This window comes from Arvicanthis niloticus, chromosome 20 (genome assembly GCF_011762505.2).
Source record: "Arvicanthis niloticus isolate mArvNil1 chromosome 20, mArvNil1.pat.X, whole genome shotgun sequence".
Lineage (NCBI taxonomy): Eukaryota > Metazoa > Chordata > Mammalia > Rodentia > Muridae > Arvicanthis > Arvicanthis niloticus.
In genome coordinates this window covers 52,274,631-52,298,926 of record NC_047677.1, presented here as the reverse complement: position 1 = coordinate 52,298,926, position 24,296 = coordinate 52,274,631, and the positions used below count along the sequence as shown (strand labels likewise).

General features: G+C 37.1%; 1 protein-coding gene across 1 annotated transcript; it reads left to right on the top strand.

Annotated features, from left to right (window-relative positions):
* Positions 1 to 18,172: 18,172 nt before the first annotated feature.
* Positions 18,173 to 23,730, top strand: LOC117724763 (olfactory receptor 2H2-like). The gene is made up of 2 exons (XM_076916461.1): positions 18,173 to 18,551; positions 21,005 to 23,730. Exon 2 carries the CDS (start codon positions 21,103 to 21,105, stop codon positions 22,078 to 22,080), a length of 978 nt encoding a protein of 325 aa, XP_076772576.1. The 5' UTR covers positions 18,173 to 18,551; positions 21,005 to 21,102; the 3' UTR covers positions 22,081 to 23,730.
* Positions 23,731 to 24,296: the final 566 nt, after the last annotated feature.

The following is a 24,296-nucleotide window of genomic DNA, read 5'->3' as shown; positions in this document are numbered from 1 at the left end:
TCCCTTTTCTCACCCAGGTCCCTCCCTCTCCCTGCTCCTGTGATTGTTTCCCTCCCAAGTGGGACTGAGGCATCCTCACTTGGGCAGTTTGGCTTGTTAACCTTTTTCAGTTCTGTGGATTGTATCCTGGGTACTCTGTACTTTTTTCTGGCTAATATTCACTTATGTCTGAAATCCTGAGGGTCAACAGAAAGAATGGAAACAGGCAACCTTGGGAGGTAGGATGTGGGGGGACCCTCTTGAGTGTACCAGAGACCTGGGATGTGAGAGACTCTCAGGACTCAAAGGGAAGTACCTTAGATGAAATGTCCTACAGTGGGGAGAGAGAACTTGTAGAGTCCACCTCCAGTAAAAAGACAGGGCATCAAGTGGAGGGATGGGGTTGCCATCCACAGTCAGAAGACTCTGACCCATAATTGTTACTGTCTGAACAAACTGCAGGGACAAAATTGGAAAAGAGCCAGAGGAAAACAAGTTCCAGCAACAGGTCCAAGTTGGGATCCAGCTCAAGGGGAGGCTTCAAGGCCTGATGCTATTACTGAGGCTATGGTGTACTCACAGAAAAGGGCCTATCATGACTGTCCTCTGAAAGACTCAACAAGCAGCTGAAAGGGTCAGAAGCAGATATTTACACCCATCCAGTAGAAAGAAGCTGTTGACCCCTGAGGTTGAATTAGGGGAAAGCTGAGAGAAGCTGAGGAGGAGGGCGACCCTGTAGGAGGACCAGCAGTCTCAACTAACCTGGACCCCTGAGATCTCTCAGACACTGCGCCACCAACCAGGCAGCATAAACCACCTGATATGAAGCCCCAAATACATATACAGCAGAGGACTGCGGGTTTGGTCTCAGTCAGATAAGATGCACCTAACCCTCAAAAGCCTAGAGGCCCAAGGGAATGGGGAGGTCTGGTAGGGTTGGGAGAGGGAATGGGGTGGGTTGGGGTGGAGGAGTCATCCTCATGGAGACGGGGGGGGGGGGGGAGGAGGCATGGGATGTGGAACAGTCAGAGGGTGGACCAGGATGGGGATAAAATCTGGACTGTAAAGAAAAAAGATTAAATAAAATTTAAAAAGTTTTTTTTAAACTTCCTTTATTGACACATCAGGGAACAACTGGATAGCCAGTGTTTACACAAGATTGAGACAGGAGGATCTCTGAATAGTACTGAAACCAGATATATGTGAGACAGAATTCAACATTTGAATTGTCACAAAGTTCACAACATAATGCCTACAACTAAAAAAGGTAGCAGATAAACAGTAAACTTTAATAGAAAAGAGACTGCAAGATACATATGGGGATAACATAGATCCCAAACATGATTGTATTTTAGTTATTTTGCTTTAAATTCATTCTCTTATTGGTAAGAAATATGGTATTATGGAGTGGATTTTCTTAGCACACAAAATAAAAAAATTTATCACTACCCAGGTCCGACCCGCGGAATAAGGCAACGGCAACTGTGTTCTTCTTCAAGCGGTTTATTCAGCTATCCCTGTACAGTGCACTTCCTCTCTTTCTCTTCTCCTCTCCTGTTCTTTTGTTCTTTTTTCCCTCTCCCCAGCTCCTGCAGCCCCTTATAAGCATTGCCTTGATCCTATCAGCAGCTGCTAGTCACTGCTAATTGGCCACTCTCAATGATGCGAGGTGGGGTGATCGGGTAGCCACACCTCTCAGCACATACAACTCCATATATGGAGTTGTCTTTTCTCTCAAGCAATGCCTATGCCAACTGCCACTTTGTAATGGTGAGAGTGGATCCGCTTCCCACAAAAATTAAAGACCTACATAGAAAAAATTTCTGATTTCATCATAAAAGTTAGAATAAAACTCTATTAATTATTAGAAATACTAAATATAGTAGCTTATCCTGATATAATGTCCTTGTGTGTAATCCATGATGATTGACAAAAATTTTAAACATTCAGGTCAAGAAAACTGACATGTCTTACCTTTTTCACTCATATTACCTCTTTATTATGCATGTTGTTTAATTATTCATAAATTAAGCCAATACCACATAATTTTATAAACCATCAATTTGTCATAATGAAGTGTAGCTGATTTCCTAATAAAAGATGTATTCTTGGTCCTAGAATTGTCTTAGATACCTCAACTGATGTTGATGTATATTTTGAAGGTCCTTATGTGAAATTTATTTATTTATAACAACTCATATTGTAGAAATAAATAAGGAAGATTTTTTCCATTGAAATTACAAATTACTAACTCTCTGATGCTTTAAAAAGACATTCTATCTAGCTACAAGTATATGTACATAAATGTTTCCAGGCTGCAGTTATATATTACTTTTTTTTTGTTATTTAAGTGATCAAGATATTTAAAATAAATGTTTAAGAAAATAATGTTTTCATCTTTTATCATACTCTCTTTGGTATTTAATAATTTCTCATATAGAATACATGCATAGTTATGTTTAAGAAAAATTAATAGGGCATTTAAAAAACATCCACATAAATAAAGTTTATAAACTAACAGAATAGTTTATTAAAAGCAGTTCCTACTAAACAGTGTATAGTCAGCCTTCCCACAAAAATTGGAAAAACATAAGGATTTATTTCACAACTGACAAATTATAAAAACCATTGATGAATGTTTACTATATAGTTTTATGACAATTGGCTTGAAATAACATAACTGTATTATAAACTAAATCATTGTTTTAGCACTTAATGAGGCAACTATTTCTAAATGTACCAACCACATGGAATTTTACATTTTTTTCTAAGCAGAGCATCCATATATAGACAAATTTGACATAGACTCTGAATTTTATATGCACAACACATCCACAGAATAAAAGAATGGATGCACACCCATTCATACACAAATATAATCCTATATGCACACAAAATATTGTAGCAACTGGAGATTTAACTTCTATTTCTGATTAAAAATATTTGAAAGGGAGTTTTGAATTATCTGACTGTACATGTGACATAAAGTTTAGGAGCTAATTTTAAGAGCAGTGATAAAAGCATTGCTGAAACATCATAGAAATATTTCTAAGAATTAGTCAGAGAAGTTGGAATAAATAGCTCTGAGATCTTGGTATAGAAAATTGTCTAGTTCATTTCTATATTCTGGGATGAATTATCAAATCTTCTACATGTGTAATGAATACATTTGAGATATATACAAACCTTCTTTATGTACTTGAGATTGAGCAAGTAGTTAAAACACTGCTGACAATATTTCTTCATATTTGTACAGTTATCAACAATCCTCTATTTATAAGCCAAATGAGGTAAGCCTCAATTATAGTGTTGTTCTTTTGTGTCATCTATGTGCTTTATTGTATAACTATTTAGTAGAAACATTGACATTCAATAATTTGGGATAAATTATTATTAATTCATTGATCTTTTAGATGTATTTATTTGTCAACTGAGTTCAATGTTCTCTTATAAAAATTGGGTCAACAATCAGAGAAACATTGATTTTTTTGTTATTCACATTGATATTTTAAGTATATATTACCTCCAAATATCTTTTGTCAGCAGATATCTTAATTCAGACAGAGTGACCTTCAAATACCACTAATTTTGTATTTCCTGGATGTATGCCAGTACTTCATAGCTACAGTAAATACTGATACAATAAAATCAAATAACAGAGTAAAGCAATGTTTTGAAAATTATAAAGGTTTACTTATACATTTTATGTATGAGTGTTTCATGCAAACTCATCTCTGACATAAAATGAATATTCAAATGTGATGTTAAGATAACATTCCATTGTCCAAATCTGAGTTCTTCTCTAGCCAATCAGCAGCTTCATAGCAGACTATTTTCTTGCAGTTAGAAGCAGATCTCAGTCTTTGCTTCATTGAAACCTCAGGGCCACCTTGTGAGGTTCCAAAAGAGCCACTCAGACCAAGATATGTATCATGTTCTATGAGGTAATATGCATAAATTAAAAAGCAGAAACAAAAATCCTGTATATTAGAAAAGTAATTATTCCCACAACTTTTTAACACAATTTTTTTAAAATTATCTTATTGCTATGGGTGATTTGCTTCCATATACGCCTGTGTACCACATGTGTGTCTGGTGCCCACAGAGACCAGAGAATGGCAAAAGATACCTGGAACTGAAATTAATGATGATTGTGAGCCTGTATGTGAATGCTGGGATAAACTAAGTTCCTCTAGAGGAGCAGTCCATATTATTAACTGCTGAGCCATCTATCCAATCCTTCAAAAACTTTCTAATGATTTGTGTGTGTGTGTGTGTGTGTGTGTGTGTGTGTGTGTGTGTGTGTGTGTGTGTGAGATAAGCACTCTAACAAGCTTTTCCCACTCTTAAAATCCTTGAGCACTTGTTCCCAAATAAGAGAGTCTTATTTATGTATTTTAAGATATATAACCTCCTTTTCCTTCCCTCCTCCCAATTCCTCACACACACTTCCTCTTTCTCCATATCCACTCCTCCGATTTCTTTTCAGAAAAGAGCAAGCCTTTCAGTGATATCAATGACCACTGAGAACAAGATGCAATAAGATTAGGCACAAACTCTTACATCAAGGCTGGATGAGGCCTCCCAGTAGAAGAAAAAGGGTCCCATAGGTAGGCAAAGAGTCAGAGACACCTCACTCCTACTATTAGGATTCAAACAAAAAGTGGATGGAGGTAGAAAAAGAAAATCATCCCAAGTAAGACAACACAGACCCAAAAAGACAAACATAATATTTACTCATTTATAAGTGGATATTAACTTTCAAGTAAAGAATAATCACACTTATAATCCACAGATCCAAAGAAGTTAGATAAAAAGGAGTCTAAGTGGTCTTAGGCAGGTGCATGGATCTCCCTGAGAAGGGGAAATAGAATAGATTTTGTGCATAGACTCCAGAAAGGAGAAAAGAGAGGATTTTAATTTTCTTATTCAGTGACATGACACAATTTCAACTCACAAAAGAATCAGTGTTTAAAATAACTGATAAAATTCAGGGTGTTTGTCTTAGCATGCTGTCCATATGTCTGCTTGCATTTTCATACCAGAGTATTATGTTCACATTCAGTTTGATAAGACACACCATTTTGTTTATATCTATAGTAGTTTGGCTTTGTAGGTTGGAAAAAGTTGTCTTTATTTTTAAGCACCCTTCATTAAATAATAGTTTTAGCATAAACTAAAGCTTCAGATGAACCACATGAACAAGATTAATCTTGTTTTAAATGTGTTTTTATGATATTAAATGACTAAACATTAATACTTCCCTCAGGTATTGCACATCTGAGAAATATAGTGTTTACAGAAACTTAAGTGCTTCTCAGTTTGGTTTCAGTGATAGATTGAGAAAGAAATGAGTTAAAAGGTAAAGTCTAGTTGTTCCTAAAGCCACTGAAATTGATAGAGCCAAAACTTATGAATGGCTTTTTGAAATAAAGTTGTATTTCCTATGCACTAATCAGATATTCCAGCCTACATTTTCCTTTCCTAGAAATGCATGCCTGTTGAACAGGTGTCTCTTCACTTACCTTATTTTGATAAATCCCTTTTATTTGATTCAGAAATAGTTATAAAGGAAGATCTTTGAGTTTTTCCTTTTCAGAGAACAGATAGATTCTGGTATGAAAGTGAGAGTTTAAGATTTGCTTCAGAATGCTCAGCTTTTTAGTTCATACAAAGGAGCCAAAAGGAGAGAAAGCTCTAGTTAGGAAGACAATAGTAGAAAATATCAAGATGGCTTTTATGTTATCATGGTGGGGTTTTGTTTGTTTGTTTTGTTTTGTTTTGTTTTGCTATTCCCAAGAGTCCTGTGCATTGTTTTCACAGACAACTCATTTACCCTTGTCCTCTGTGACTAAACAGAGAAAGATCCCTGGGAAAGAGTTCTCTGAGGACATGCTTCTCATGCACAGTTACCTGCTGTGCTGAGAATAGAAGACAATCTTTCCTGAAGTGGTAAGCATTTGAAATAAATTGATTCCATTTCCCAACACACTGAACAGCCGTAAAAAGGACACAGTTAAATATGAGCTTGTTTGAATCAGTTATCCTGAGGAATTTAAAAGAGAATGGTTTTGTATGTTATCTTATTTAAGGATATCATATAAGATTTTAAGATTTTAATTATCTCTATTATAACAAATAAGGATAATTAAAACTATGAGAATAATAAAAATAAAATGAATTTATACTCACTGTTAATAATCTACCAATACCAAGAAAAATTCTATTTAGTATTTTATCACAATTAAAAGGCAATAATATGAAAACAATCTGCTTGCTAGTTACTGAATAATATATACTGTGTATTCTTCCATTCTCTTGTTACAACTTGCTCAGATAGGCCATGCAACAGTTTTAGAATTCTGTCTCCATAAATTCATGCATAATCAATGTATCTAATAACAATGACTACTCACTCTGTCCTCCCCACAACATTATAAGTCCCATGGGACTTGGAATATTTCAATATGCATGACAAACTTTTAATAATACAAATGTACATTAATGTGAGAAATAAATTAAGCACTTTGAATATTAAATACAAGAAGTCCATCTTCTACTTTGTCCATGTATTTCATGGTCCTTCTTTCAGAGAAATTCACTGATATCTTAGTGACTCACTGCACATGTGTTGGGTGTTCTATGCTCCTTTACTCTAGCACCTAATTCACTGTTATTTTTTACCATATCATATCCCTCATTGCTGATTCCAGAAAAAGCATGATCTGCCTTCTTGTTGAACATAAATGGTGGAAACCTTCAGAGAAAGACTAGATAGTGAAACAACAATTGGTTTGGAGTGCCGCCCAAAGCAGAAACTCTGGTGGCATATGTTCACAGATCCTGTAGTAGTGTGGTATTTCCTACAAGCTTTAATATGAATTCTCATTTCTACAGAGTACATTTGGATTACACACACTTATCTTTGTTACTTCTGACTTTGTGTTATGAATAGGCTTACAGTTAGTGCTAGCCTTATGCTAATTAACACATAACAAACATAGATAAATTCATTTTTGTTTTAAAAAAATCTTTCCCCACCTCTTTAAAAATATTTCCTTTGCTAAATTTCCTCCCCTGTCACATTTGACATACCCCATCTATAGCCAATGGATCATGTGAAAATCCATTAAAAAGAAACCAAGACAAATTAGCTATTTCTTACTATCAAGGATTATGTGCCACTCTTTCTCCTTCAGGTTTATCATGCCATACTGGTTGCTGTTTTGATTCATAAACATTATAGGGGGATCTACAAGTGGTTGTTTCCCTCCCTTGGAAGACTGCATGGAGCCTTCTGGTACTATGAAAGTTAGCCCCCACGGAAATGGCTTTTAGATCCTCCAGGTTCAGTGACTCTATTGCATAGTGTCTTCAGCAATAGGGACTTACCTCCCTCCTTTGGGGTGTAATCAAGGGCAATAGCAATAGCCTATAGGGAAACCCCAATCAACCACTGTTGAAGTAATTATTTAAAATCAGCCTCTGGTCAGGCTGACTATCTAATCTGCTGTGGCTCTCCCTAGCTCAGCCTCCATGTTGCATGGCCAGAGGCCACATGCATGCCACAGCTAGAAACAGCCAGCCAGAAACACCAGCCCTGTCACCTACAAGATGTTATTGTGGGAGATGGCTCTGCCAATCTTCCACCCTGTCTCTGTAAGGCTGGGCATTGCCCAGCCCATCCTGCCAACCACACGGTCTCCGTACTGATGAGACTCTAATGCTTAGATTATTCAAAGGCTTATATATTTAGTATTGATCAATAACAAGATACCCTTACAGTCAGAGGTGTAACTCAATACCCAACCTAGATATACCAACTACCTTTGACTGCTACAGACAAGCGAGCATCACCCTCCATGTCTCCCTCTCTCGTTCTCCTTCTCTCCCTTAGCTCCTCCTCTTCCTTCTCCTCCTTCTCTCTTACTCCTCCTCTTCCTCTCCTTACTCCTCCCACCTTAGCTCCTCCTACAAACCACTCAAAAGGAAGCTTTTTCAATATTGGTGTAGAGTTCTTCTTTAATAGTCTGTGGCTCTTATGGGGTGAATTGTCAGCCCAGGTTAGAAGGTTTCATTAAAACTATATGTATCTATGTGGCTGTTTGTGTGTGCCTGTGCACTTTTTTTGGGGCAGCCCAGAATTGGGTGTTTATTATATATGTTTAATGAAGAGGCAAGGTATTGTATACAGATACAGGAAGAGCCAAGCTTTTTATATTCAAAAGAACAAAGAAAATAAAGGTCAGTTCATCTCCATAGAAGGTTTCTAGAGAAGCAGTTCCAAGTTGCTGTCATCCAGGAGGAAGAAGCTGTGGTTGGTAATTTTTGCATACCGTCAACATCTGTGCATGGACCAGGGGAAGGCTTTGACATTCCTGTGGGTCTGAGGCATTGGCATCCTTGATATGGCCACACATTTTCTCAGGACTTTATCCATTTCTTACACTTCCACTGGTTCCTCTGTTCCCCAGTCTCCCTGTTTTGCATTTCTAGGATGTGCCAATGAATCCAACCACATCCATGCTATCATTGTGGGTCCAAACACCCAAGAACCTAAGTTATATCTGTTCCCATCATAAGAAGCAGCTGTCATACAAATATGTCCATATAACATACTAAATCCTGTCTGAATCCCAAGGCTGGCTTATAGGTTGGCTGTAGACTGCCAGGAGTAGTTGAACAGAGCCTGTTGGGACTCATGTAGTTAAGATTGCTACCCAAAATGGAGGAAGTCATTAGTATAAGAAGGTATGGATATAAACAAGTGACTAGATGAAAAAACAGGTCTGTGGATGTAGGTGGTTGTAGATTTCTCTCCTGACTAGACTTACTTGCATAAATGTGAATACCAGATACATCATAAATATAATTCCTGGGTTATTTCTTTTTATGTAAAAATCTTTATTGGATATTTTATTTACATTTCAGATGCCATCCCCTTTGCCCATTTCCCCTCCCTAGAAAAACCCCTATCCCATCCCCACTTCTCCTTTTTGCTTTTATACTATTTTTTAATGTTAATCAAAGGCTTTATAAGTTTGGTAATGCTCAATATCAATCAGAAGTGTAACCCAATACCCAACCTAGATATATCAACTATCTTTGACTGGTGGGGACACGTGAACATCCATCTCCATGTCCCCCCCCTTCTTGTCACCTAGCTCCTCCTCTCCTTTTCCTCCTCTCCTTCCTCCTTATCTTCCTCTCCTTACTCCTCCCACCTTAGCTCCTCCTACATATCACTGTTCCTGTTAAAATAAAACTTTTCTCTTAGAATACAATTAGAGCATAACTATACCAATTTGTGTCAGTAAGGTATAAGATAGACCTAATAGTCCATCATTTTGTTGACTAAACAGAACCTCTGTCGTCCCTCCTAACTAAAAGACTTAATTCTGAACCTGGCTTTTTTTCTTGGCTTTAGAATGAATGACAGCTGAAAACCATCCTCTCAAACCTTTTCTCTAAAAGTAAATAGCCAGGATTGGCTATGAGACTATAAATCTTCAACCCCGTCAGAAATCCAGAATGACTGAGTTAACTGAAATTATGCAAAGCACCAAGCATAGCTTCTAAAATTAGCCAATTTATAGAAACCACTGAACACCTGGACACTCCTTATGCTACAGAACGTTGGAGCATTCGATCTTCAGCCTTCTGGCCCAGGATCATCTGACAGACCTTGTGATGCAGAATTATTAAGGGCTGATTACTCTGTCTTGGCAGGTGTAATCAGTCGACTATTCCGCAAGTGTGTCCTTTTCTGGACAATGATTTGTCTGTAGATGAAAAGAGGCAATTCTTGCCTAGTGGCTGTCTCACCACAACTGGAGTAACTCCAAAGATGCTCAATTTCTTCTTAGAATCCAAGACAGGAGGCTGTCAGGAGCAGACAGGTCTCTAATCAAAATGAACATTAATACAGAAATGTTTGTAACATCAATTCTGTGGACTTCTGACATTTTGAAAACCAACTATCCATGTAAGGCAATCTGGACTATTGTTTGTTAACTCCTCTCGACTAAATAAAATATAGAAAACACCCTAACAATAAACTCAGAGACATGAATTTGCTATAGGCCCTTAACTCACACTCTAACCATCTCAAATCAGTTAGAAAAGTTAAAGAAGGACTGGGTCTAAGCCTTGTATTCCTAAATGTGTTATATAGGCACAATGCCTATGAGAGTCACAATATTAATCTCACTTTATATCAATAAGAAGCTCATACCAATGAAAACCTTAAATTTAAAATCAAAGTAAATTTTGTACCATTTAAGAAATTATAACTTCATCTTAATAACAATTATACATATTTCTACCAATAGGTTATAGCTGTGCAATAAATCCTAGCTAGTCCTCCCTGTTCCAACAAAACCACTACTTTTCCCTAGAGAGACAGCCCTATATTAACCACCTCAGTCCCCATGCCCAGGGAATAGGGGTGCTGACTCTTCATTAACTTCTTCAAGCTGATTATGGGCATTGAGATATTAGAAGGGCAGGGGGGAGAGTAAATTGATAAGCCTCTGATGTCTGTGTCTTCACTGCATCCAGGTGCAATTCCAGGACACCAGAGGTTTGAGAAGGTCTGCTCAGCTCACTTGATGAGTATATACACCAAGGCTGTGTATTCTGCAATATACAATTCTCAAAACAAATTTTAGTATCAAGATAATTTTTTGTTTGAATTCTGGAATCTAGTCTTCTGGTGACCTGCCTCTGTCATATCTAATCCATATAATTCTGGGAGTTTCTATGAAGGTGTACTCCCACCATCTTCCCATTTTCACCTCTCTGTTCTCAAATTCCCCAACACTAGGGAATCCAAACTTTCAGGTATCAAGGCTGTCCACTTCCACTGATGCCTGGCAAGACCACCCTCAATCAACTACCTATACAGGTTGAGCCATGGGTCTCTCCCTTTGTGTTCTTGTGCTGGAGATTTTAGAATGGCTACTCCAGCTTGTTTCTTAGGGCCATTTGCTTGAAAAATTGTTTTCCAGCCTTTTACTCTAAGGTAGAGTCTGTCTTTGTCACTGAGTTGAGTTTCCTGTATGCAGCAAAATGCTGGGTCCTGTTTACATATCCAGTCCATTAGCCTATGTCTTTTAATTGGGGGATTGAGTCCATTGATGTTAAGAGATATTAAGGAACAGTGATTGTTGCTTCTTGTTATTTCTGTTATTAGAGGTGGAATTATCTTTGTGTGGCTATCTTCTTTTGGATTTGTTGGAAGAGGATTACTTTCTTGCTCTTCCTAGGGTATATTTTCCCTCTGTGTATTGAAGCTTTCCTGCTATTATCCTTTGTAATGCTGTGTTTGTGGAAAGATATTGTGTAAATTTGGTTTTGTAGTGGAATATCTTGGTTTCTCCATTTATGGTAATTGAGAGTTTTACTAGGTATAGTAGCCTGGGCTGGCATTTGTGTTCTCTTAGAGTCTGTATGACATCTGTCCAGCATCTTCTAGCTTTTATAATCTCTGGTGAGAAGTCTGGTGTAATTCTGATAGGTCTGCCTTTATATGTTACTTGGCCCTTTTCTCTTACTGCATTTAATATTCTTTCTTTGTTTTTTTTGCACTTGGTGTTTTGATTATTATGTGACGGGAGGTATTTCTTTTCTGGTCTAGTCTATTTGGCGTTCTATAGGTTTCTTGTATGTTTATGGGGATCTCGTTCTTTAGATTAGGGAAGTTTTCTTCTATAATTTTGTTGAAGATATTTATTGACCCTTCACTTTTATATATAAGAGTGAAGTTGTTGGGAATCTTCACTCTTATCTATACCTATTATCCTTAGGTTTGGTCTCCTCATTGTGTCCTGAATTTCCTGGATATTTTATGTTAAGAACTTTTTGCATTTTGCGTTTTCTTTGACAGTTGTGTCAATATTTTCTATGGCATCTTCTGCACCTGAGATTCTCTCTTCTATCTCTTGTATTCTGTTGGTGATGCTTGTGTCTGCACAGACTCCTGATTTCTTTCCTAGGTTTTCTACCTCCAGGGTAGTTTCCCTTTGTGATTTCTTGATTGTTTCTACTTCCATTTTTATGTCCTGGATGATTTTGTTCAATTCCTTCACCTGTTTGTTTGTGTTCTCTTGTAATTCTTTAAGGGATTTTTGTGTTTCCATTTTAAGGGCTTCTACCTGTCTACCTGTGTTCTCTTTAAATTCTTTGAGAGTGTTATTTATGTCCTTCTTAAAGTCCTCAATCATCATCATTAGAAGTGATTTTAAATGTAAATCTTGCTTTCCTAGTACTATGGGGAATTCAGGACTTTCTAGTGTGGGAGAACTAGGTTCTAATGATGTCAGGTACCCTGGGTTGCTGATGTTTATGTTCTTGCGCTTGCCTTTTGCCATCTGGATCTCCTTAGTGCTACCTTTCCTGTCTCTGACTGGAGCCTGTCTTTCCTATTGTCTTGGTTTTATCAGAACTGTGTGGGGTTGGTGTTACTACTGGGGTAAAAGCTGGGGCCCAAAATCTGCTCAGTGCTCCGGGCCAGGAGTGACTTCCTGGGTCCTAGTGGGTTGCAGTTATTCCTGTTTGGGGCAGGCATTGCTGTCTGCTTACCTAAGATAATGCCAGGGTTAGAGCACCTGGGAGCCCTGCTTCCTGGCTTCCTCTGGGTTCTTAGAGTTTGGGGGCAGAGCTGCCATGCAGGGTCTACTCAGTGCTCAGGTCCAGACCGGAAGGACATGTGTGTGCTCTGGTGCGCGCGCGCACACACACACACACACACACCAAAACAAAACAACAACAACAAAAACAACTTTAGGTATACAGGGAAACCATGCCTGGTACTAGAACTAGCAGGGGCTATTGAGTTCATTAATTTTGGAGGAGAACCTACTACTGCCAATATACTAAACTGCTATCATCCTAAATTATTTTTTTAGGGTTTTACTGATTTGAACAGACACCATGACCAAGGTAACTCTTATAAAAGACAACATTTAATTGGGGCTGGCTCACAGGTTCAGAGGTTCAGTCATTTATCATCAACGTAGAATCATTGCAGTGTTTAGGCAAATATGGCACAGGAAAAGCTGAGAGTTCCAGGAGAAAACTCCCAGCTAGTTAGGAGGAGGTCTCAAACCCAACCCCCACAGTGACATACTTTTTCCAACAAATCTATACTTATTCCCACAAGAGAAGTGCCACTCCCTGGGTCAATTTATTCAAACTATCACAAATGTATTCTAAATATTTATTCTTTATGCTTATGCTGCCTAAATTTATGTCAACTTGACATAAGCTAGAGTTATCTAAGAAGACAGACTCTCAATTGAGACAATAGCTCAACAATATCTGGCTATAAGGCATTTTATAAATTAATGATTGATGTGGGAGAGCCTATTCCAAGGTGGGCAGTGCTGGTTCTATAAGAAAGCAGGTTGACCAGACCATGATAAGCAAGCCAGTAAATAGCACTCCTCTATGGCCTCTGCATCAATTGCTGCTCCAGATTCCTGTTTTATTTGGGTGCCTGTCATGCCTTCCTTCAGTGAGTACTAGAGTGTGGATGTTTAAGCCAAATACACCTCTTCTTTCCCAACTTGTTTTTAGTGATGGTGTTTCATCATAGCAGTAGTACCTCTAACTAAGACAATGCATATATAACAAGTAGTTATTACACTTTGTCTAAGAAAGTTGTTTTTGCAACCAGGGCCATTATAGAAAATCACAATGTATCAAAGTGCAAAGAATGGATATCTGTGGTGCACACTTCCAATTGTATTTCTCCAATAAGATTCTTGGACCTATGGCTTAGGTAACATTACAAAGGAGGTGGGAGAAAGATTGTAAAACCCAAAAGAACAGGATGCTTCCCATGGGATGGTGTCTCCTAGAAATTTCAAAGAGGCTACACCCAAGTAATCTCATCAACATAGATGTCTAAAACAACACTTGAATTAAAGCAAACACCAAAGGGTATGCTAGCAGGGGAGGAGCAGAGTTCCCAAGGCCTAGAGCCTACATAAAGAACTACAGGCAGTGGTGGAATGCAAGAGTGAAAAAAAAAAAAAAACATTCTTCCCTAAGGAGGAATCCCACAACTGTTCAACCAATACTGAGTAATCGGTTCTGAAATCATATACATAGAAGTACCATCATATGGAGCTGTGTTTTTAGGCACATATAGTAACAGCAATTAAGAAAATGGCCATGAGTTTGAAAGAGTGTAAGGAGAGTGCATGGCAGGGTGGAGAGGTGAAAGGGAAAGGAGGAAATTAAATTTCAAAAAATAAAACATTATTATAAAAAATAAAATTAAAAAAGACCAGGGTCAATAAGAGAGAGAGAGAGAGAGAGAGAGAGAGAGAGAGAGAGAGAGAGAGAGAGAGAGAGAGAGAGAATTTCAAAAACTGAAGTTTTAAAAAATTCAATAGCATAAGTTTTTGTGAAATAATCATGAGGCAATTGAAAGTCAGTCAGTCTTATTCAGGTTACATGTTAAATGAACAGTTAATAAGAATGTGCAGAGACCATGCCCAATGACTTACTGTACATTCTTTCCGTCCATAAACTACTAGCTATTTTCAGGCCCTGGCTTTGTTTCACTTGCGTAGAGAACATTCAGCTCCATGTTGGTCAGTATCATTTGCAAGGAAATAACACACACTGCATTTTCTTTATTCTGACTTTTAAGTCTGAGGCTGACTTTTACACTATTAGTATTCTCTCTCTCCTTTACTTCCTCCATTTATCCCTCCCCTTTTCTGTTCTTTTCTTCCTTCTGTGTATGTTGCACATGTGTTCATATATGTGTGTAGGTATGAGCTTGAGTCTGTAAACATGCTTGTGAATATTCAGTAGTGGGCATTGGTGTCTTTTTCTCCATCTTTTTTACCTTGATACAGGTTCTTTCTTATGAACCTGGTCTTCATCACCACACAATACCCTGCCATACACACTTGCACACACAAAGGCTTTAAGGCCAGCAACCCCCAATCCTCCTATTGTCAACTTACCCCTGGCACTGAAATTTCAAGCCTATGAAACCACATCCAAGTTCTATATGAATGATGCAGATTCAACTCAGGCTCTTATGCTTTCACGGCAAGTACCCTTCCCCAACAAGCCATGTTCCCAGGACCAAATTAAAGTTTATTATGAAAATAAGTGTACCATTGAGTAAAGATGATTTCTTAAAATATGCTAAAATTTGAGAAATAAGACAAACATTAATTTATTGCAAAGGCTAAATAGAAAAGGCCATATATCCACACATTATGATTAGTACATTTGAACTGTGAGTTGTTATCCAGCCTACAATTAATTGTTACATGTTATTTCACTAATTTATTTTCACTCTATATGTGTGGATGTATATATGTTCTTATGAATGAAATTATAAGGCATAGTCCACTTCTTGCTATAAAGAATAATAAAGAATTTGAAAATATTGGTACAGTTTTAAAATGTTATAAAATCAGAACATTTGAATACAATTTGATACTAAGCTAATATTATACTGCTTAGACATGCCTAAATACTCAAAGAAATCCTCACACATATGGCTTAGAAAATTTGTAAAAAACAAAAACAAACAAACAAAAACCCCTGCTGTACTGCCTATTTATGAGCTGGAGAGATGGCTCAGTGGTTAAGAGCACTGACTGCTCTCCCAGAGGTCCTGAGTTCAGTTCCCACCAACCACATGGTGGCCCACAACCATCTGTAATGGGATCCGATGCCCTCTTCTGGAGTGTCTGAAGACAGTAACAGTGTACTCACATACATGAAATAAATAAACAAAGCTTGGGGGAAAAATTTATTACACTAATATTTATAATCATACTTTCTTACACACAATGTCTTATGTGGGTTATAAACTACAATATTGTATTGGTTTAAATATATATATGGTAAACAAAATTTCTCCAGATTGTATTCAAGTATCAATAGTGTTTTCATCCACAAGGAATCAGATGAATTAAATTTTCTGCTTTGTATTTTATTAAATTATTTAGACCATTTGGCTATTTCTTCAAAGGTCTTCAGGATGACATTATCTCAGTGTCCCTAGAACTGAATTATATTGATGCACTACCATGCCTTCCTTCTTCATTTTTTTTTTTAAAACAAAGGTTGTGCCTTCTGGGATATCACAGAGGTTGTAGTAAAGTGATAGGTGCTCTGTTTATACATGATCTTTCTGACACTCAATTTAATATTCTACCAAGACAATAAAAGCAACAAATACTACTTCATTCAATGTGGATATTATGGTATCACAATTTAAATAATATTTTTCTGAAGTATATTAAAATTGGATCTAGCATTGTTTTGTAGCAGTTTAATTATTAAAACATAGGAGTGGTTACATGACTTTGAACTTTCCCATGTCCAGATTTACAATCTAGTTCCCACTACAGAATCTATTTCATGGTTAATTTAAAACAGATCCTGCTGACTTAGAATAAGATTTTGTTGATGATGTTACTGTTTTCTTATATACAAACTACAATATAGTTATTGCTCTGGAATTTGTAATAAAATCGGGAGATTTTGAAGACTACAACATCTGGCACTAAATTTGCCCCAGATAAGAGCTTTGTCTTATTTATAGGAATGTGCATACTTAATTACTGTAAAATCTTGTAAGAGACAGTTTTAGCCATTTTAGAAGCAGGAAGTTCCAGTTGGGTGGGTGGTGGTAGTAGTTGTCAGTGTGTCTGGGTGTTTGTGGAGGGTGTGGGTGTGAGTCTATATTCACAGGTGAGTTCCAGTAGAGGACAGAGGAGGTTGTCAGATCTTCTGGAATTAGATTTATAGGCAGTTGGCAGTTCTGAGTTTTCCAAATGTGGATTCTGGGAATTTAACACATAATCTCTGACAAACAGCATGCTCTGAAAGGCTGAATTGTCTCTCTTGCCCCCATGTCCAGATTTTGAAGTGAAACAATGAAGATGACCACCATATTACATTTCAGTGTCTTATATGCCTTCCAGAGCCTTGGACTTATCATTAAATGTCTGTTGAGACTCTGAAGTTTTTCTGGTTGGTTGGTTGGACTTCGTTTCAGCTACTTGACTCTAACAATTAAGTCACTAGGTCTAAAAAAATTGACAGTCTTTCTAAATGTTGTGTAAAAACTCCTCTTTTCGTAGCATTCCTTAAGTAGATGCTTTCCAGAGTATGATTTCTATGCTAGCACTATTATCATGTTAATCATCATCACCACCACATTAACCTTGTTACAAATTGTAATTCTTCAACTTCATCCATATGGAATCAGAAACTCTGATGTTAATTCTCCAACATATGTTTTAACAAAAAATCTGAGAACCACTGATAGTTGACTTACTATATCCTATTTACTTTTTCTTAAAAACTTCTAGAACAATGAATAAAAGCCAGCCAACTTAATTACCACACTCCTGTGCTATTTAAAGATTGGATGTATAACAGAACTCCATATTTCTTGTTGCACTTTTACTTCTTAAAGGGAAGTTGACTCCCTGTAATTGGTACAAGACATACCCAAACACTAAATTCTCATCACAAGGGATATTTATTATCATGGAGAGGCAATTGTGTGTGGAAAGGCTACAAAGGTAGCAATATCAGTGAACAAGAGAAGCAAGAATGAGTGGATCTTTGGAAGTATGTTTTGTAAGGGGAAACTGGGAGAGTCTGTGCTAGGGTCAGTTGGTAAATACTGATAGGACATATTAGATAAATAATAAATTTTAATTGTTGGAGCTTTGTGTGAATTGGAAACTTAAGGGTTCTTTGTAAAATCAGTTGTGTTGGCAGATGGCATTTTGCTGGGGCAAACACATGAAAGGAGGGTTTTCCTGAAGCAGACACAAGTAAAAGAATGCTTTGCTAAAGCAGACTCATAAAGGAATGCTTTCCTAAAGCAGATACAGATGAAAGGATGTTTTGCTAAAGCAAGCACATGAAAAGGTGCTTGTTGAAGGATTCTTTGGTAATGACATGCATGTATTGGTTTACCTTACATGCATTGTTGAGCCCAATTTGTCATGACTCCATAGAGAGAAACACATTTAGAAAAAAAAAAAAAACAACTCTTGGTGATGTGCTGGCAGCATCTTGCCATTTCTTCAGACTCAAGCCTATTGGCAGAATGGAGTCAACTGATAACAAACTCATGTGCTCATGTGGAGTTTTGCTAAGACAAACATGCTGACAAAACACATGGTGAGGCAAGACCTGTGGACACCATGTGATATTTGAAGGGAGTTATAATTAGGTCTCAATGGACTATGAGAGAGGCTTGCTTGTAGAGCTAGCTTTGCAACACTTCTTGGTCTCTTGTCTTTGCTGATCTTTGCTTTGTTGATAGAGGCACAGCTGAGAACTTCTCCTGGCATTCTTTGTGATCCTGGTCCCTCCTGTTGACTTGGCTGAGGCCTGGATGTCCCTGCTAGGTTGTGCCAGCACTGCTGCTATCCTGACTTAACTTAACTGCTGGTATATCTGGGAAGTGATTGTGAGTGGATTGAGCTGCTGCCGCTGACCTGTGAACTGAACTGTGGATTTCCTGACAACTCAGATGGAGTTTGCTACAAAGAACCATTTCTAAACAGGTCCATAAGCCCCTTGTCTTAATAACCTTTATTTTCCACTACCTCTGATGGGTGACAGGCTAGAAGGGAAATTAAAACATTTAGAAACCAATATTAAAAGTAGGGTTGAGAAAAAACATAAGTCTACATTTGGTGTTTGGTATCAGAAATGATTTAGTGGCCAAATAAGGGAATGGTCCTTGGGGGCTAGTTTAAGGGAGAGGAAAAGGGCAAAACCTATTTGCTATGTTTGCCATGCTTGGGTTTATATTTGCCATGACCAGGCCTGCTAGTTCCCCTTCAACTTCCTCATCTAATGCCACAAATAAGACAGATCATGAGTGATGGTTATGTTGGTGCATGCCAGGGGTTATCATGATTATTCAGCAGTACAGGGTACTTGGTAATCTGACTGATGCATAATTTATTTCCAGACTATTCTTCTAAGGCACTTACTTCTAAGTGGATTTACAGCAATCACTTTTTTTATTTAGGTTCTCCTTAAAGCACAAATTCAGATGAAGAAATAGGCAGTGATACCAAGGGCAAATATAAGAGGGAAAAAGAAAATGAGATAGTAAGTAGGAAATACAATATAGTTTTGATAGACGCCCTTTATGGAATGAGTATATATATAATCTTGGGGCCAAGAGTCACAGAGGACTGTGTACTGTAGTTCTTCTGAAATAAGAACTGGTCTTAAGAATGAAATACTTCTGAACCAGAGACAATGGCTTTAAGAGAAACATACAAATGCTGCTTTTTGCTTTTGTGACCATAAAGGTCAAAGGGGCACCATGTGTCTTCATGAACCCTTTGAAGGGTGCTTACAAAAATAAAAAATAGTGAGTTGAAATGACAATCAAATGATAATTGATATTTTCTGAAAATGACAATATAAACAGGAATTCTTGAATTTTGCATAATGAAAACAAGTTAGACTAAGAATGTCCCTCAGTGAAAAACAGTGTATAAACAGTTGATCCAGGGAAAGTATATCTCTCAAAATAATTGATAGTTAATTAAAAAACGAGAGATAGCCATTAGATAAGCTGATATATAGAATCATAGAATCTGAAAATTGCAAAAAATAGAGACACTGCTACTCAACAGAGGAAATAAAGAGAGAATGTGGAAGAACAGAGACTAGTAGAAAGGAACCATAAGAAATGACAGAACTCAAAGAATAGAATGCGATTGTAAATTTGGACACAGGGTACAAAATTCCTAAAAACATCAATTAGCCCTCTGTGAGTACATTATACTCACATTCATGGCATAAGTATTAACATCACTACAGTTCAAAATTTTAGAGAATATAAAGGATGAATAGGACTGAAAATATCACAGTCACAAAGGCAATATGTAAACTTTCTAAAATGCATGGTACAGTAAAAATATGAACAAAGTAAATAAGGATGGTAAATTTTGAATTATTCAAGTTCTCTGAAAAAAAATTTGTCCTGCAGTTAGTTTGTACTTTAATAAATTCCTTAATTATAATAAGTACTAATGGTGAAACCCTCAACTAAATCTGCTTCTAGTATATGAGTAAAATAAAAAATATTAATATAACACACTTTAAGTATTAATTCATACAATTGTTCCCAGAATCAAGACTAAAGTTTTATATATGGCCCTTAATCATTTGTACTGATTTTTTTTTACTGATTTGAAATATTTTAGCACTAATTCTAAGTTTTTTGTTTATTCAGTTCTCTTTTGTTATGCTTCATCATCTCTTCTTAAAAATATATGAATAGCTTACTATATAAAATTTAGGAAATACTATTTCAGTGTCAAACTTGTCCCCAAATGGAGAATGTGGAATACTTATATGAATGATCAAGTGTTATTCTTCACTGGAAGAAAACCACATTAAATACAAGTGTGTCTGTTTATATAATGAACACTTAAAATTTACTTGGAGTAGGGGGAGTTCATTTATTTTAAGGTTTATTTTTGACCTAAGTTAATTATAAACAGAAGTAGAAGATTAAATCCACTCACAAGATTGCATAGCATAAAAAATGACTAAATCATGATTCAAGATCAGAATTTGAGAGATAAAGTAATACAGGAAAAATGCAAACATATGTGAAGAGAAGAAGCCTAAAAGAAGAAAAATGAAAAAAAATAGAGCAAAAATAGAAACCAGAAGGCAATAGCCAGATGAACTGAGATGCAGAGAAATAAAAAAGGCAAGAGAAAGTCAAAAGATAATAAGCATTGCACAATCTGTATATTCAGTAAGTGTAGTAAATGTTAAATCTTAAGTAACAAATATGCAGCATATTTAATATTTTGCAAAGTGGTTTTATGAAAAAGTCAGTGCATTTTACACAGTTTACCTTGCAGACCTATAAATAAATATAAAGCATCAGAGACTAAAAAGAAAAGAAAAAGAATGAATGGCAGATGTTAAATATTAAACTACTTCACTTATTCTAGTATTTCCCCCATAAATATTACAGGTTAACATCATATCCTTAAATAAAAAGGAATCAAACAAGTTGCACAGCATTGCTTCCTGCCAGCTAGGATCTCCACAGATTTTTGAGCAACCACTTTCATGTCATCTCCTGAAGAGGCAGTTTTCCCAGAAAGCATGGGCACAGTTTGCAATAACACCTATGGTGATTTCATCCTCCATGGCTTCTCTGACAAGCCATATTTAGAGAAGATACTTTTTGGGGTAATTTTGGTCTTTTATTGTTTAACTCTTGCTGGAAATACAATCATAATTTTTGTTTCCTTGAAGGACCCAAAACTGCAGATTCCTATGTATTTCTTCCTTTCCAATCTTTCCTTATTAGATATTTGTTTCACCACCAGCTGTGTTCCTCAGATGTTGGTTAATTTAAGAAGTCCAAAGAAAACTATCACCTATAGTGGCTGTGCCACTCAGCTCTACATCTTCCTGTGGCTTGGTGCCACTGAATGTGTCCTTCTTGTTGTCATGGCTGTGGACCGCTATGTGGCAGTGTGCCATCCTCTGAGATACACAACTGTCATGCACCCTAAAGTCTGTCTGCAGCTGGCTGTCCTTGCTTGGGGTTCTGGCCTGATTCAGTCTCTGATCCAATCTACTGCTACCCTCAGGTTGCCCTTTTGCTCTCAGCGGGTAGTAGATGACTTTGTGTGTGAAGTACCAGCCCTGATTCAGCTCTCCAGCGCAGATACTACTTACAATGAAGTCCAGATGTCCATAGCCAGTGTTATTCTCCTAGTGTTACCCTTGGCCATCATCCTTTCCTCCTATGGTGCTGTTGTGAAATCTGTGCTGAAGATAAAGTCATCTGTTGGGCAGAAAAAAGCATTTGGTACCTGTACTTCTCACCTTCTTGTTGTTTCCCTGTTCTATGGTACCGTCACAGGTGTCTATCTTCAACCTAAGACTCACTATGCTCATGAATGGGGCAAGTTTTTCACCCTTTTCTACACTGTAGTAACTCCAACTCTTAACCCTCTCATTTATACACTGAAGAACAAGGAGGTAAAAGAAGCAGTAATAAGACTGTGGTGGAAGACTTGGATTTCACAAAGATAACTAAGGATGCTGGCAAATGAGTTTCTGTATCTTTACTAGAAAAGGCAGAACCATCTTAACTCAAAAACCTTGAGGTTGGCTACCACAAAATCAAGAATAGCTTTATTTTGGTTGGGGTGTGATGTTAACTTCATTGATCAGGTATTGATTAGACTGTCCATTTTTTCAAAGTGGTGATTAAAGTACAATGTGGTAGTTAAATTATTTTAATAGTCATTTTCTTAAGAAATATGATACAGTTGATTTATGACAAAGAACCACAATACCTGCAAATTAAACACTAAGAAATGCTTCATACCTTTCCACTGTTTCTATTCACTTCAGAATGTACTGGGAGTTTAAATCAGAGCATCCTACAAATTAAACAAACACTTTTGAACTACAACACAGGCCTGTTTTTAATATACTTAAAAATGTAAAATATTGGGACTGGAGAGATGGCTCAGTAGTTAAGAGCACTGACTACTCTTCCAGAGGTCCTGAGTTCAATTCCCAGCAGCCACATGGTGGCTCATAATAATCTGTAATGGGATTTGATGCCCTCTTCTGGTGTGTCTGAAGACAGCTACAGTGTACTCATATGCATTAAATAAATAAATAAATAAATAAATCTTTTTTTAAAATGTAAAATATTTATTTTATTTGTGTGAATACATCTGTGTGAATGTATGCCATAAGAGTACAGGTTCCTCAAAGTGTCAGAAAAAAAATTGGATTCCCTGAAACTGAAATTACAGATTAATATGAGTGCTAAAATGTTACCTCAGGTCCTTAGAAAAATAGCAAGCACTCTTAATCGGTGAGACATCTCTCATTTTCTTTTTATTTTAAGACACCCCAAAGTGGCAAAGGTCCTAGCGAAGACTCATGCAGACTTATGTAGGTTTCATGATTGCTACTTCAGTCTCTGAGAGCCTATATGAGCCCTACTTAGGTCATTCTGTGGGCTGTTGTCTTGTGTTATTGACCCCTCTGAAAGTTACAATCCTTGCTGTCCCTCTTCTGTGTGTTTTTCTGAGCTCTGCCTAATGTTTGACTGTGGGTCTGCAATGAATCCCATCAGCTGAGAGAGGAAGCCTCTCTGAATTGGCTTATGCCTCAGTCTATGAGTATAGCAAAATATCATTAAGAATTATTTTTTTTTGTCAGTTGTGTTTGGTTCTTCCATAGGTTTATGGCCCTCATCCACTTGTCTATCCTATTCCCATCCCTAATCACCCCAAATCTACCCACAAAAACAATTCTATTTCCCCTTCCCAGGGAGATCCTAGTGCTCTCCCAAGTCAATCTTCTTATAGAATATCTCTGTGTCTGTGGATTGTAGCTTGATTATCTTTTATTTAATAGTTAATATCCACTTCTAAGTGAGTATATATCTTGTCTTTCTGGGTCTGGGTTCTGTAACTTAGGGGAGTTTTCTTATAATTCCATCTATTTGCCTGCAAATTTTTGATATATTATTTTTCTAATACCTTAATAATACTCCATTGTGGAAATATGCAAGATTTTTCTAACCAGTTCTTGGGTGTAGAAACACCAAGAATATTTCCAATTTCTGGCTATTATGAATAAAGCCTCTATGAACAAAAGTGAGCAAGTGTCCTTGTGTTAGGATGGAGAATCTTTTGGTATATATGCCTAAGATTGGTATAGAAGGATCTTGAAGTATGTCAATTCCCAATTTTGTGAGAAACTACAATATTGATTTTATACTTGCTGTAAAACTTTGCATTCCTATCAGCAATGGAGGAGTGTTCTCCTTGCTCCACATCCTCATAAGTATGAGTTGTCACTTGTGTGTCATTTAATTTACAGAAGCTTTTCAGTTTTGTGAGGCCCTATTTATTAACTGTCGAATTTAGTGCCTGTCCAGAACACCTGTGCCAATGTATTCAAGGTTATCCCCCACTTTCTCTTTTATCATGTTTAGTGCATCTGGTTTTAAGGTGAGGTCTTAGATCCATTTAGACTTGAGTTTTGTGCAGGTTTATAAATATGGATATGGGGAGATGTACAGAGGGTCAGAAAATTGAACAGAGGTGTGTAGCAATGGGGGATAGGGGAACTAGAGGTAGCCATCAGAAAGTCCCAGACCCCAGGAAAGCAAGAGGCTCCAAGGAACCAAGGGGAAATGACATTAACTGAAATACTCAACAAAGGGGAGAGAGAACCAGTAGAGACCATGTCCAGAGGTTAGGCACGGCCCCTGGTTGAGG

Bases quoted from the DNA above. Each gene is read 5' to 3' on its own strand.
- LOC117724763 (XM_076916461.1), top strand. From the start codon at position 21,103: ATGTCATCTCCTGAAGAGGCAGTTTTCCCAGAAAGCATGGGCACAGTT.